This window comes from Globicephala melas, chromosome 2 (assembly GCF_963455315.2).
Source record: "Globicephala melas chromosome 2, mGloMel1.2, whole genome shotgun sequence".
NCBI lineage: Eukaryota > Metazoa > Chordata > Mammalia > Artiodactyla > Delphinidae > Globicephala > Globicephala melas.
The window spans coordinates 15,638,138-15,654,394 of record NC_083315.2 but is presented as its reverse complement, the minus strand read 5'-3'; the positions used below and the strand labels follow the sequence as shown (position 1 = coordinate 15,654,394).

Below are 16,257 nucleotides of genomic sequence, written 5' to 3'. Positions count from 1 at the left end.
ACATTAATATTACTTAGATATATTATTAAATCTTTCAAACAAATAGAAAATAGAGAGAGAGGCAAATACCCATGTACTCACACCTCAGAATGAACTAATATGAACATTTTGTGTGCTTATAATGTTGATAGCTTTGCTTCTAAAGATGCAGCTTTTATCCTCTTTGTACCCTTTTCTATTCCATTTCTTGTCCTTTACAGGAAAAAAAAAATTCTAATATGTTGTTTTTAACCTGATTTTTCTAAGTCTATTTTCAAAACTATGGAAATATGCATGAGGAGTCTAGCTAGGTTCAGTTCTACTTCATTCTTTTATCAATAGCAAATGGAAAAGATATTATACCTATAGATAGTCAATCTAGCTTTTAAATATTCAAATATTTAAAGTTTATCTTCTTGGAAACAAGCTCCTTTGGCACTTTAAATTTAGTCATTTTTCCTAGTGGAAAATGATTAGGCTTACTGTTTATTTTGTAAGAACAGCAGATTAACAACATTTCAGTATTCTCTCCATTTTCTGTGCAGTTTTTATTGGAAGAATGTAAATCAAGTAGTTAATAGAATTTTTTCAATCTGTTTTAACTGGGCCTACTCATTTTATATGTTCAGTGTTTTACACAAATATTTAATTTACAATTTCTTTCCTAACTGTTCTTCTTAATTTCATATCTAGAGGTAGTACTTTTTCTGAATACTGTCCATTGGTTTCCAGTTGATCTACTGTCTTTGAGTTTGCTACTAAAACATAATTGTGTCATATTTCAGATTTCATTATAAAATGACCCTTTTGTGAAATTTTCCACAATGATTGATACCATGTTCGCTCTTGATCAGAGTCAATGGGATAAATCAATAACAATTTCCTGATACTATTTGAAGATTCAGTGAAGGGTGAGATTTATAATGCAAAGTAAAAGCTGGTCTAGTCTCTGTAATGTTGCTCTGTCCTCAGCCTTCTTAACCTAGGGCTTCAGTCAATCTTGTTTTGCCAGGTAGCTCTGTTCTGCAGTATCTGCTAAAGACCAGTTATCTCTTTATTTCATGATAGTGCTATAGTACAGCATAGTCACCCATGGCTCAGGTCACACATTTTTCGTACTAGATATGTGACCTTCAACCAATAACTTCAACTCTCTAAGCTTCTGTTTCCTTTGCTTTACAATGTGGAAGAAAATAACATCATCTTCGCAGTGTTCAAATAAGTGGACGTGCCTGGCATGCAGTAAGCTCTAAATAAAAGCTTGCTGTTGATCTTATTTTTAATACCACCATCATTCATCAAAAATTACTATAGTCGAATTTTTCTTTACTGCATCTTACTATATTCCTATCGTCTCCATTTCCTCTTAGATTCATATTTATTCACTCTCATTATTCTTTTTTAAAGCAAGATATCAAAGAACCAAAATTTAAATATGCTAGTTGAGTATTTCTCTGGAAAAGTTTCTTTCTGTTTTGCAGATCTAAAAAGTAATCACTTGATTATAGACAACATTTACACGTTGCTGTGCTTCCTGAAAGAAAAACAAGAAGTGATTCTGTTCACTCAGGGAGTAATATAATATAATTGGATAAGACAAAAATCAGCAAGATCCTAAAAAATAGTTTTAGAAGGAAAGATATTTACATATAATTTGAAATTTTAACTCTCAAATTACCTTGAGAAACGTATAAAATGAGGTTTTCACTCTGCCTTTGTCAATGGTTGAAACATTTCTTGTGAGCAACCTCTGGCTCACATACCAATTATTACATGATACTGTAGTTCCCAAAGGGAACTGCCTTTGGTGACAAATCAAACGATCAGCTTGGTTAAAGCAAGTAATACAAAATAGGAACAGTGAAGATGATTTTGGAATAATCAGGTGATATTATTTACAGATATGAGATACATTTTTTTTAAAGGAAGTAACATTATTCTCTGTTTAAAGTTGGAAAATTTTAATTAATGGTCAAATTATAATCGTTCATTACATGGTCCTGAATTTAATTATGTAGAAGTAAGCAAGCAGACATGTACATGACCTAATATCATCTTTATTTTACCCTGGGAGTTTTTTTTTTTTTTTTTTTTTTGCGGTACGTGGGCCTCTCACTGTTGTGGCCTCTCCTATTGCGGAGCACAGGCTCCAGACGCACAGGGCTCAGCGGCCATGGCTCACGGGCCCAGCTGTTCCGCGGCATGAGGGACCCTCCCGGACCGGGGCACGGACCCGCGTCCCCTGCATCGGCAGGCGGACTCCCAACCACTGCGCCACCAGGGAAGCCCTGGGAGTTGTTTTATACTTAAATTTTAATATGAAGATGTAAAAGAGCCTAGTGGTTTTCTTTGGACAAAATGATGTAACCATATTTTAAAGACCTATCCCATCATTCAGCTCATCCCAGGGCACACCCACTCCATTCAAAGAATAGGAGCATGTACCTCTCCTGGGACACAGAAGTGCCCCAAACAAACATTCTGTCATTTTCCAGCTTTCCTTTGAGTAGTGTAGTCCTTCAAATATGGTGGTCATAACTACCTGTCTAATGAGTTTGAAGAATTAAACATCTGTATTTTAATTGACTTCAATGTAGGACATACTAGAATAATGAATAAAAAAAATTCCTCCAAATTAAAGCTGTCCAAATACATTACAATAACTTAATGATGTTCAGCATAATTTATTTCTCACAATGCTTGTATACATTTCATCAAAATCCTTCTTTAAAATCTATTACTATTTTCTGCCTCTTGTATGAAGGCCAAATTTCTTGGCTAAGACTCTACAGAAGAAACCAGCTCTAATCAGAATTTTAAAAATCATTAAGATTATATACATCTCATTATAAAGTATCAAAAGTTTCAGATTAAGAAATAGTCCCTCCTGAGCATCCTTACCTTCCATCATAGTCTGTATCTTCAGGTAACTATAACACTAGTTTATTTTTAGCTCTAGACCCTTTTCTACTTAATTAATATGTATGTATGTACCACATATATCTAGAAATCTGAACCATGTGTATTTTTGGCCTAAGTAGTACCATACTATAAATTTTTTCTGTAATTTAATTTTTACTCAGAAACTTATGTTGAAGGTCTTTCCGTATTAGCATACAGAGAGAGATTTTTTTTTTAACTGGCTCAGTAGTCCATGATCTGTATCACCATTTATTTATTGATTCACATTTGAGTTGTTCTGATTCATTTGCTATCAAAACCGACATTAAAGCAAACATTCCTGCCCAGGGTCTTCATATGTGTGCCTATGAGTGTCTCTCTAAGGTAAACCCTGAGGATGGGCTTAATTTTTGTAGTCTATGCTATTTATCTTTTTTTTTTTTTTTTGCGGTACGCGGGCCTCTCACCGTTGTGGCCTCTCCCACTGCGGAGCACAGGCTCCGGACGCACAGGCTCAGCGGCCATGGCTTATGGGCCCAGCCGCTCCGCGGCATGTGGGATCTTCCCGGACTGGGGCACGAACCCCTGTCCCCTGCATCGGCAGGCAGACTCTCAACCACTGCACCACCAGGGAAGCCCTATTTATCTTTTTAATAGATGTCATCAAATTGCTGTCCACTTGGGCTGCACCAATTCAGGCAATCAGTCCTCTTCTCTTAACAAATATTTAGGCAATAATTCATTTAGGCAAAAAATCCTATACTCCTACCATAGGGGAGGAAATAGTCTTTCTTGACCGTATTAGGGTACCTGACTGGGTCTCAAAATTAAACTGATAAAGCAGATTAACAGGAGAAAAGTATATAAAATTATTTAATGTTTGTTTTACTTGACGTGGGGGCCTTCATAAGGAAATGGAGACCTGAAGAAATAGTTAAACCTGAGGATTTTTGTGAGAGGTTTGATGAAGAGTGAATAGGTGTAGAAAGGTACGATAGGGCAAAGAGTATGAACCGAGTGTAATAAACTGGGGAACTTAGCTAGGCCTGTTTGTTCAGCTTCTCTGTGTCCTTTTGTCTTCAGAGATAAGGATATCTCTGGCATAGGGAGGGCTCCTCTCACATGAGGGTTTGATCTGCTTTAGAGGAAAGGTCAAAAAGTCCATCCTGCACATACCATTTCTCAAGTTCCTTTGGCTAGAAATATTCCATATGCTGCATAGGTGCCCTCTTTTGGGACAGCATGTCCTAAACCCCATCATCCTACAATGCCCAAAGTTTTCTAAATATACTCTACATGTTCACGTTTCCTTTTTTTTCTTGTTATGTTACCAGTTTCTCATGGTAACAGAATCTTAGGCAACAATTAAAACTGAAGTTTAATATTACCTCTTTGCTAAATCTTTTTTTTTTTCAAACTCTATCTCATATTCTTGACAGAAATAATGAAGTGCTTTTCTTTGATTTTTAGTATCTTGTATTTCTCTCTTATATAGTACTTATGGTATAGCTTAGTTGTTAATGTATCATATCAAGTAAATTGTAAGATCTTTGAGACCAGCAATCCTCCCTGATTACATGGAGATGCACTTACTAGCCGTGTCCTGGTCTAGTGGTCCTGCTATGCATCCTTAAGCCTCTGGACATAAATTCATCCTTCCTTCTTCCCTCCCTCCCTCCCTCCCTCCCTTCCTTCCCTTCCTTCCTTCCTTCCTTCCTTCCTTCCTTCCTTCCTTTCTTTCTTTCTTTCTCTTTCTTTCTTTCTTTCTTTCTTTCTTTCTTTCTTTCTTTCTTTCTTTCTTTCTTTTTCTTTTCTTTCTTTTCTTTCTTTTCTTTCTTTCTTTCTTTCTTTCTTCCTTTCTTTCTTTCTTTCTTTCTTTTTCTTTCTTTTATGGTGGAGTAACAACATAATAATGTGAGTGATTAACAAGAAAGAAAACAAATTATACCAGTCATTATTTAGAATGTTAGAATAAATTAAACTTAAATAGATGCCTCCAAGTGCTTTAGCATATGAATGTTATTAACCACTGTATGTGGTTATTTACCTAAGTAGGTTTCCATATATGTATATATAATATATATGTGTTTAAATATTCTGATATAGAAATGAGTTGCCTTCAGCCAACCTGTTATAAACGAATTCATATTTCAATTAAACTGAGTTGTAAACCACACAGTTGATTACCCCAAAGAGCTCATTTTAAATGCTTATGACTTAATGGCTCCAATGGGAAGGCAGCCTTCAGTCATGATGAATGTTACAACTTCTAATTGAAACAAGGTTACCTAAGATATTAGGATTACCTAAGATATTAGAGTTACCTAAGTTGCTGTCAAAGGAGTTATGACTTTATAAATTCCTCATTTGAATGTTCTGGTCAAACAATTTTCTAAAATTAGTTTGGAAGTTTGGGACAGATGCAGATGAGCTTCTCTACACCAAAAAGTATGTTTGTAATAAATTTACTTTTGTTAAAAATGGTTAAAGAAGACAATTTAGGTGGTACAAGCAAGGTTTATTCAGCACTTCATGAAGCAGACAGTCTCTATTTGGAGAACTGTAAAATGGGTGGAAGGCAGGAAGCTTTATAGGGTAAAGAATAAAGAATGAGAAAGAGTAAAACAGAAAATATCGAGTTGACTGGGGCCATATAGTCAACCTTGTTTAGGGTAAGAAGGAACAAGGAAATATAGAGCCCAGAGTTGCCTTGAAGTTGGGGGACTGACTGCTGAATATACTCTGTTTCTGGTCAAGGGGAGCATTAAAGGGGCATGAAAGTTATCTAAGTTTTGGTTTGCTGTCATGGCATCCAGGGCAGGAATGGCTCCATTTTGGGCCTAGAAAGTTATTTCAAGACTTTTATAGTATATTTTTAATAATTTGTCTTTCTGTAATTATAGTTAATTTTAGAAGCTACTGTTTCATCATCACATGCTACCGTTGCTCTAGATGACATCAGTGTATCCCAGGAATGTGAAATTTCATATAAGACACTTCCAAGTACTAGCGTTCAAAGCAAAGGTAAGTTTTTCTCTTGTGGTTGCTGCAGTTTTGAACATTAAAATAATTAGTTTTCCTTGATATCAAAATATAAAATATATTAGAATCCTTCAATAATATAGTTCACTAATGCCTAATACCAAGATGTGGATTATATCACATGTCCCTGAAAACTAAAACATATTTTTTTACCTTTTAAAATATATTTTTACCTTTTTAAAAGAATATGTTATATCACAGTCTAGGCCTTAGGCTCCCTTCTAATAACATTCTACATTTGTGGCTAAAATTGTCACATACAGATTTTTTTTTAATTATAAAAGTTATGAATTTAAAATATTTTGCATGTTTTAAAACACTGCTATAAAAATTCAATTGTATTTTAATTTTGTTTGACACTTCAAGTGAATATGTAATTAACTTCATGTTTCACAATCACTCAGGAGTTCAAAAACATTATCATGGTTGAAAAACTGACTTAAGGCCAATGAAAAATTTCAAACTTGACCCTAAAATTCTGTGTTTAAATTCAAAACATAATATTTTCAAGAAACAGATGGAGTTCGGCTAATTCTTTGACTAAATATTTTGTAGAGAATTTCAGTTAAGAGACAGGTATATTGTCATAAAAATGGATCCCAAATAGTAGGATAGGCATTTTTGAAAATCTAACCGTAGTTTAGGTTCTGAGAGTGCATTGAAATGGTATACATTGTGCCTGCAGTTACTTTGTTATTTTAACACTAACTGATGTTTCTTTCTGACCACCCCTACAGTCAGGTCTCAGTTAACAAATAGAAATAAATATTAAAAATGTTGCCTGAAAACTGAAACACTTCATTTTTCTTACTCTCCATCCATGAAAAGTAACTGCATGTGGACATCAGGCATGTCATACATTCTGAAGTTATGTTTCCTTAAACAACATATTTAGTGAGAGGAAAAACTGCATTCTTAACGGGAGCTAAATGCACTCACTAATCAAGGATGATATAGGAGAATCAGTTCTGGATTGAGATCCGGGTTAAAGAATTTTTAAAAGTCCTTTATTAAAGATATCTTTCATTGGTAAGGCTGTATATTCTATGTCCTAACTCTGTATTGTGTTAACATGCATTTACATTACTCAGAATATGTGTCCTGAATTTATAATAAACCTTTCTAAGCTCTGTGTGTGTGAGTTGTTTTGATGGACATTAAAGAATGTAAAGCAGCAGATTTAATGATTAATGAGTTTTGGAGGGTTAACCAGAATTACTTCTTTCTGTTAATTAATTAAATATTTTTATTCTTCTAATCATATACTGCATCACCAGAATTGGAATAGTAGGAAGGCATTAGAGTTGACATTGAGGAGAATGTATTTGGAAGCAGAAGTGTGGTTAAATGTTTTAAATTATCACTAAAATTAACCTTAGCAGAAGGCTCTGAGAATACTCGATCTCACATACAGAGAATTCTTTTCATAAATTAACTCAAAACTCATTTATGTGTGCTTCAATCTGAACACCAGCTCAGTTGGTTAGAGCATAATTCTCATTAGGCCAAACTTACATGAATTATTCCTGAAAGACCAATGATTTTACACAAAGGAAAAGAAACTTTCTCACCGTTTTTGTAAATTTATCCAGTAGGCAATTATAGGATCTCCTTCACTGAATTTAGTATTATTGCCAGCCAGGAGTTTAGGGACAGGAGTGGAAGGGGACTTATCACGTCCCACTGATAGGGACTTACGTTATATTAATGGCCAGAGGTTTATTGAGATCCTCCTGTGCTTGCCATTTTTAGCATATTTAAAAACTAGTGTTCGTGAAACAATTATGCATCCCATTTATGTTGGAGGAAAAAAGATGTTTTATTCTCTCGATCTCCTAATTTTGAAGCTGGATTTGGGCCACATGACGATGCAGGCTGTATTTCATCCAGCAAGCTCTCTGATTTTACATCTGACTGCCCAGATGGAGCAGATGAAGCCAGTTGTGGTGAGTGAAAGTCCTGACTGACTGGACTAAGATTTGTGTGTGCATAATTACTCTCTGAACGTAAAGTACATGCTACTTAAGTGAGTGTTGTTTAATTAAGAATGTTTTTTATTTGTTATTAAATTTTAAAAATATTTTTATTGAGGTATAATTGTTGTATAACATTATATTGGTTTCAGACATACAACATAATGATCTGATGTTTGTATATAATGCAAAACAACCATGAAAATAAGTCTAGTTAGCACCCATCACCATACATAGTTACAAATTGTTTTCTTATGATAAGAACTTTTAAAATTTACTCTCTTAACTTTCAAATATGCAATACAATATTATTAATTATAGTTGCCATGCTATAAATTATATCCTTATGACTTAACTTGCTTATTTTATAACTAGAATACACCTTTGTACCTTTTGACCCCCTTCACCCATTTTGCCCCCTATGCCCTAATTCCCTGCCTCTGGCAATCACCAATCTGTCCTCTGAACTAGGACCTTGGTTTTATTTTTATTTATTTATTTAGTTAGTTAGTTTGTTTGTTTTTTAGATTCCACATGTAAGTGAAATCATATGGTATTTGTCTTCCTCTGTCAGACTTATTTCACTTAGCATAATACCCTCAAGGTCCATCTGTGCTGTCACAAATTGAAAGATTCTCTTCTGTTTTACGGCTGAATATTATTCCATTGTGTATATGTACCACTTTTTCTTGGTTATTGTAAATAATGCTGCAGTGAACATGGGGGTGCATATATCCTTTCGAGTTAGTGTTTTTGTTTTCTTCAGATAAATTCCCATCTTTTGTGTTCCAAGGACTCAATTCTGGTGTAGGGAGGGGTGTTCCCCACACCAGATAGTGCTCAGGACATCAGTTGGGTGTCCTACAATTTAACTCAGTTCTGACACTATCTACCTAGAGATGCCATCAAGTTCTACAGGTAAAGGTTCAGTCCTACAAGGCTGCCTCCCCTCTTCTTCCACTTACTTCGGATGATGGTCTAAAGCCCAGGTTGTTACTGTTCTTCTGATTGACTGGCTATAAGTCAGAGGTTCCCAAGACTCCTTCCTTGGGTTTGATTAATTTGCTAGGGCAGCTCCCAGAACTCAGAGAAACATTTTACTTACTAGATCACCCATTTATTGTAAAAGAATATAGCTCAGAAACAGTTAGCTGGGAGAGAAACATAGGGCAAAGTATGGGGAAAGGACAAGGAGCTTCCTTGTCCTCTCCAGGTGCCACTCTCCCAGCACCACGTTCACCAACCCAGGAACTCTCCAGGCTCTGTCCTTTGGGTTTTCATGGAGTCTTCATTTCACAGGTATGATTGATTAAATCATTGGCCATTGATTCAACCTCCAGCCCATCTCCTCTCCCCAGAAGTCAGGGGTAGGACTGAAAGTTCCAACCCTCTAATCATATAGTTGGCTCCATTGGCAACCAGCCTCCATCTTTAGATACTGTCCAAAGTCACTCCATTAGCATAACAAAAGACAACTTTGTCACATGTAACACCTAGGAAATTTCAAGGGTTTTAGGAAGTCTGGGCCAGAAACAGATGAAACTGTTTGATGTAATCCCACTTATTTTTGCTTTGGTTGACTCAGCTTTTGCTGTCAAATCCAAAAATCATTGCCAAGACTGATGTCAAGGAGCTTCTTACCTATGTTTTCTTGTAGAATTTTTATGGTTTCAGGTCTTATGTTCAAGTCGTTAATCCCTTTCAAGTTAATTTAATTTTTGTGTATGGTGTAAGATAGTGGCCCACTTTCATTTTATTTGCATGTGGCTGTGCAGTGTTCCCAACACCATTTACTGAAGAGACTATCCTTTCCCCGTTGTATATTCTTGCCTCCTTTATTGAAAATTAATTGATCATATATGGGTGGGTTTACTTCTGGGTTCTCCACTCTGTTCCATTCATCTATGTTTGTTTTTATGCCAATGACATACTGTTTTACTTACTATAGCTTTGTAATATAGTTTGAAATCAGGGTGCAAGATGCCTCCATGTTTGTTCTTCTTTCTCAAGATTGCTTTGGATATTTGGGGTCTTTTGTGGTTCCATAAAAATTTTAGGATAGTTCTATTTTTTGTGAAAAATACCCCTGGAATTTTGACAGGGATTGCATTAAATCTGTACATTGCCTGGGGTAGTATGGGCATTATAACAATATTCTTACAATCCATGAGCATGGAATATTGTTCCATTTATTTGTGTCTTCTTCCATTTCTTTCATCAATGTCTTATAGTTTTTAGTGCCCAGGTTTTTCACCTCCTTGGTTAAATTGATTTCTAGATGTTTTGTGTTTTTTTGATGCAATTATAAGTGGTATTCATTTCTTAATTTATCTCTCATACTTCATTATTGATGTATAGAAAGGCAATAGGTTTTTGTATATTGCTTTTGTATCCTGCAACTTTACTAATTCATTGATTGGTTCTAGCAGTTTTATTGGGAATCTTTAGGGTTTTCCATATATAAAATCATGTCATCTGCAAATAGTGATAGTTTTACTTCTTTGTTTCTGATTTTGATGCTCTTTTATTTTATTTTAATTTTATTTTTCTTGCCTAAATGTTGTGTCTAGGACTTCCAATACTATGTTAAATAAAAATGATGAGAGTGGGCATCCTCATCCTGTGCTTGATCTTAGAGGAAAAACTTTCAGCTTTTCATCATTGATTGTGATGTTGGTTGTGGGCTTGTCATATGTGGCTTTTATTATGTTGAGATACATTCTCTTAATACCCACTTTGTTGAACGTTTTTGTCATAAATGGATGTTGAATTTTGTCAAGTGCTTTTTCTGCATCTATTGATATGATATGATTTTTATCCTTCATTTTGTTAATATGATGTATCACATTCACTAATGTTGAATTATCCTTGCATCCCTGAAATGAACCACTCTTGATGATAGTGTATGATTCTTTTAAGGTGCTCTTGAATTTGATTTGCTAATATTTTATTGAGGTGTTTGATGAACATCTCTGTTCATCAGGAATATTAGCCTGTAATTTTTCATCTTGTGGCATCCTCTTCTGGTTTTGGTATCAGAGTAAGGTTGGCCTTGAAAATGTGTTTGGAAGTGTTCTTCCATTTTTTGAAGAGTTTAAGGATTGGTATTATTTCTTCTTCAAATGTTTGGTAGAAAAAATTTTTTTGGTAGAATTCATCAGTGAGGTCTTCTGGTCCTGGACTTTTGTTTGTTGGGAGGTTTTTGATTATTGATTCACTCTCCTTACTCATAGTTGTCTGTTTATATTTTCTATTTCTATATTTCTATTATATTTCTTCATAATTCAGTCTTGTCAGGTTGTGTGTTTCTAGGAATTTATCTATTCTAGGTTTTCCAATTTATCGGTGTATAATTGTTCTAGTAGCCTCTTATGAGTCTTTGTATTTCTGTGTTATCAGTTGTAATGTCCCCTCTTTTATTTCTGATTTTATTTATTTGAGTCCTCCCTTTTTCTTTGTTAGTCTAGCTAACAATTTGTCAATTTTGTTTATGTTTTCAAAGAAATAGCTCTTAGTTTCATCGATCTTTTCTATTGCCTTTTAATCTCTATATCATTTATTTCAACTCTGATCTTTGTTATTTCCTTCCTTTCACTAGCTTTGGGCTATGTTCTTTTTCTAGTTCCTTGAATTGTAAAGTTAGGTCATTTGAGGTTTTTCTTGTTTCTTGAGATAGGCATTTATCCCTATGAATTTCCCTCTTAGAACTTTTGTCTCATCCCAGAAGTTTGGTATGTTGTAGTTCCATATGTATTTGTCTTAAGAAATTTTTGGATTTCCTTTTGATGTATTCTTTGACCATTGGTTGTTTAGTAGCATATTTTTAACCTCCACATAGTTGTGGTTTTTTCCAGTTTTTTCTTGTAATTGATTTCTTGTTTCATACCATTGTGGTTAGAAAAGATGCTTGATATGATTTTACCCTTCTTACATTTATTAAGAGTTGTCTTGTGGCCTAACATATAATCTGTCCTGGAGAATGTTGCATGTGCACTTGAGAAGAGTGTGTGTTCTGTTGCTTTTGGATGGAATGTTTCATATATATCTATATATCTGTTAAGTCCATCTGGTCCAACATGTCCAAATATTTCCTTTTTGATTTTCTGTCTGGATTATCTATCCATTGATAAAAATGGGGGTACTAAAGTCCTCTACAATTATTGTATTGCTGTCTATTTCTCCTTTTAGGTCTGTTAATATATTTTTATATATGTAGGAGGAACTATATTGGATGCATAAATATGTACAAACATTATAGCCACTTGTTGGTTTGACCCTTTTATCATTATGTCATGCCCTTCTTTTGTCTCTTATTACAGTCTTTGTTTTAAGGTCTATTGTGTCTGATATCACTTATCTCCAAAGCTTAACTCTTTCAGTTTGTATATCTGAAGTGATCTCTCATGGGTAGCATTGTAGATGGGTCTTCTTTTTTATCCATTCAGCTACTCTGTGCCTTTTGATTGGAGAATTTAGTCTATTTACATGTAAAGTAATTATTGATAGGTAGGTGCTTGTTGCCATTAAGTTAATCGTTTCCTGGCCGTTTTGTAGCTCCTCCATTCCTTTTATTTTCTCTTGCTCTTTTCCTTTTTGATTTGATGATTTTCTATAGTGGTATGCTTAGTTCCTTTTTCTTTATCTTTTGTGTATCTACTATAGGTTTCTGCTTTGTGGTTGCCATGAGGTTTACATGTAACAACTTACATTTATTAAGTCTATTTTAAGATGATAACAACTTAAATTTGGATGCATTCTAAAGCTCTATATTTTCACTCTTCTCAACCCCCATGTTTCTTGTTTTTGATGTCACATTTTACATCTTTTTATCTTATGTGTCTCTTAACTAATTATTCTTGTTACAGTTTTTTTACTACTTCTTTCTTGCAACTTTTATACTATCTTTAATAGTGATTAAACCACCATCTTTATAAGAGTAGACTATACCAATTTTACTGTGTGTTTATCTTTACCAGTGAGATTTATACTTTCATTTGTTTTCCTGTTACTAATTAGCATCCTTTCTTTTCAGCTTAAAGAAGTCCCTTTAACATTTCTTGTAATGACAGTTTAGTGGTGATGAACTTCTTTAGCTCTTGCTAGAAAACTGTTTATCTCTTTTTCAATTCTGAAGGATAACTTTGCCAAGTAGAGTATTAATTGGAAGTTTCTTTCAGCCCTTTGAATATATTGTGTCACTCCCTTCTGGCTTGCAAAATTTCTGCTGAAATATATGCTTATTTCCTTGTGGGGGTTCCCTTGTATTTAACAAGTTATTTTTCTCTTGCTGCTTTAAAATTCTCTCCATGTCTTTAACTTTTGACATTTAAATTTATAATAGTCTTGGTGTGGGTCTCTTTGGGTTCATCTTCTTTGGAACTCTTTGGGATTCCTGAATCTGGACGTTTCCTTCCCAAATTAGGGTAGTTTTCAGCTTATTCTTCAGGTGAGTTTTCTGCCCCCTTTTCTCTCTCTTCTCCTTCTGGGACCTCTATAATGCACATGTCGGCCTGCTTGATGTTGTCCCACAAGTCCTTTAAACTAACTTCACTTTTTAAAAATTCTTTTTTCTGCTTTGATTGGGAGAGTTCCACTGCATTGTCTTTGATTTCACTGATCCTTTCTACTGCTCTTGAACTCTGCGTGTGTATTTTCAGTTTAATTATTGCATTCTTCAGCTATGTGACTTCTGTTTGGTACTTTCTTATATTTTCTGCCTCTTTGTGGAAGTTCTCACTGTGTTTATCCATTTTCCTCCTGAGTTTGGTGAACATCTTTATGACCATTACATGGAACTCTTTAAGAGATGAGTCGCTTAACTCCATTTCATTAAGGACTTTTTCTGAGGTTTTATCTTGCTCTTTCTCTTGGAACATATTCATCCATTTCTTCATTTTTCTTGTCTCTCTATGTTGGCTTCTATGCATTGGATAAAACAGCTACCTCTCCCCGTCTTGAAGAAGTAGCCTCGTGGAGAAATAACCTAGCTCGTGGCTTATCTCTAAAACATTTGTGATTGTCCAAGTAGCCTATTTTACTTTTAGTGGCTCCCAGTAGTTGAGGGTGTGCTAAGTCCCGTCAATGTCCCAAAGCAGAAGCTCTCAGTCAGCACCTAGATTCATGCTGATTGGAAGCTGGACTCTCAGGCAGCCAGACCTCCAGGCAGCAACTTGTAAAGTATGCAAATGTATACATTCCTGTGAGATTGCAAGCCTAAGTCCTCCTGGCCCCCATAGCCAGACCATCTAGGGGTGTCCTCTCTGAGGCAGTTGAAAAAATCAGGATGCCAGATGAGTTTCTTGTAGGGAGACACCATGTGACCTGGAGCAAGGCAGAAGGAGACTGCAAAGATGGTGTCCACTGACCTCCATCCCTGGAATGCACATTGGTAGGCCCTTAGAAGTGTGCCAAACCAGAAGCCTGCCCCTCAGACCAAAGGTCTGGGACAAGCAAATAGGCCTCTTTCACAGAAATATTGGGGGTGTATTCTGGTTTGCACAGGGCCCTGGGGGTGGTAGCCTGCCAAGCTCTGTCTCTCCATTGCTTACAGTCTAACAGGACCTGGGAATAAAAACCCTACTGACCACCAGAGCTCGGCAATCCAGGGCTGTCCTCTGGACGGCAGCCACAAAAACCAGGACACCAGACACTGTGCAGTTCCTCTCTGGGAGATACTGGCATTCTGGAATCAGAGGGAGGACATGAGGATATTGCCCACCCTCTGAGGTCTCTTACATGTTTGTGTGATCAGAAGCCTGCCCTTCAGGCCACAGCTATGAAGATAAGCTAATATGTTTTTTTCATAGAAAGACTGGGTATTTCTGTTGTCTCCTGGGGGTGGTAGATAATTAAGAACTTTTTCTCTGTTGGTTACAGTCTTGTGGATCCCCCTAGCATAAGCCCTGCTGGTGACATAAGCCAGTGACAGGTGACTTAGAGGTGTTCCCTGGGCATCAGGCACAGAACTGGGGAGGGTGCAAGCCATTTCCAAGAGGTACAGCTGGATGTAGTTGGATGTAGTTGGATGGAGACAGAGAGCTATGCAAAGATGGCATCTGCCAGCCTCCATTCCTGGGGAGTTCCCCAGCAGTCCCTGGATGTGTGTTAAAGTGAACGTGTGCCCTTTAGGCTGACACTTTTTAGATAAGCATATAAGCCTCTTTCACGTAAAGGTAGGCACCTCTCCATAAGCTGCTTCTGCACTGGTCCATAGGGTGAGTCTGAGACAGTCAGCCCGAGACTGTGAGCCCTTTAGGAGCCATTTCTCAGTTCACTATAATGTGTGTGTCTCCTGGATGTGAGCCCCATTGTTTTTCAAAGTTGGATGTTTGGGGAGCTTTTTCTCAGGTGCAGGTCTTAAAAGTTGGGGTACCTGATGTCACGGTTCCAATCTTTCACTCCCTGGGGAGAAGCTCTGTGTTTTGAGTTCCCTCCTGATTGTGAATTGCTGTGCTTGGTGTCAGGTTTAGGGCAAGACTGTGTCTCAGCCTCTCCTACCGGCTTTTTAGTGGATTTTTTCTCATTTGCACAACGTGTAAGAGTCTCTCACCTAGGCTTTAGTTTTGTTTTCTTTGTTTTTTCAGGAGAAAATTGCTCCATATGTAGCTGTAGATTCATTGTGTCTGTGGAAGGACATAAGTTCAGGATCTTCCTATGTCACCATCTTGTATTAGAACCCAAGTAGGAATTTCTTAAAATATTTTCTGTTTTTCTTACTATATCAGAAGAGTTATCTATTGAAATATCTGCCTGGGATTTACAGTTGTAAGCCTGTCCCTGATATACATTAAGACTGTTACCAAATGTACATGGTTTAAGAACTTTATCCGTATAAACTCTTTTAATCATCAAAACAAATCGAATAATTCAACCCTCATATTACCCTCATTTTACAGACTTTCATATCAGTTAGTGTTCATTCAGGAGACAGAAACCGCCCTAGTAATTTGAACAGAGAAAATGTAATATGAAGAATTATTACCTTTTGAGACATGGTTAACTGCAAAAAGAACTAAAAGAACAGTAGAGAAGAAAAGAATTAACAAACGTAGGGAGCAGCTACTGCCTCTAGGATTGCGACAGAGAATTAAGGAAAGGATACATCTGGAGGAGGGGCGGCCTCCACATCCCAACACTGAGAATTAAACTTTACTGGAGAGGGTGTGACTGGAGCCCTCTGGAAGGTGGAGAAGTTTGCTGGGATGATGTGGGCTAGACTTGGTTAACAATTTAGTGTCCAAGGAAGAAATTATCCACCAGGATGCCTGCAAAACTCACTGAAGGGTGACTGTAACTGGGTTGCTTTATATTGCTGGCAGTCATGGTCCAAGAACAGCAAGAAAACATACACTGGAACCAAAAA

At 36.2% G+C, this 16,257-nt stretch overlaps 1 protein-coding gene across 1 annotated transcript in view; it reads left to right on the top strand.

Annotated features, from left to right (window-relative positions):
* MALRD1 (MAM and LDL receptor class A domain containing 1) overlaps positions 1-16,257 on the top strand; it is a 584,500-nt gene that overhangs the window by 100,740 nt on the left and 467,503 nt on the right. The window contains exon 15 of the mRNA XM_060293508.1: positions 5,784-5,904. Within this exon, the coding sequence (XP_060149491.1) occupies positions 5,784-5,904 (121 nt within the window). The remainder of the gene's footprint in view (positions 1-5,783; positions 5,905-16,257) is intronic.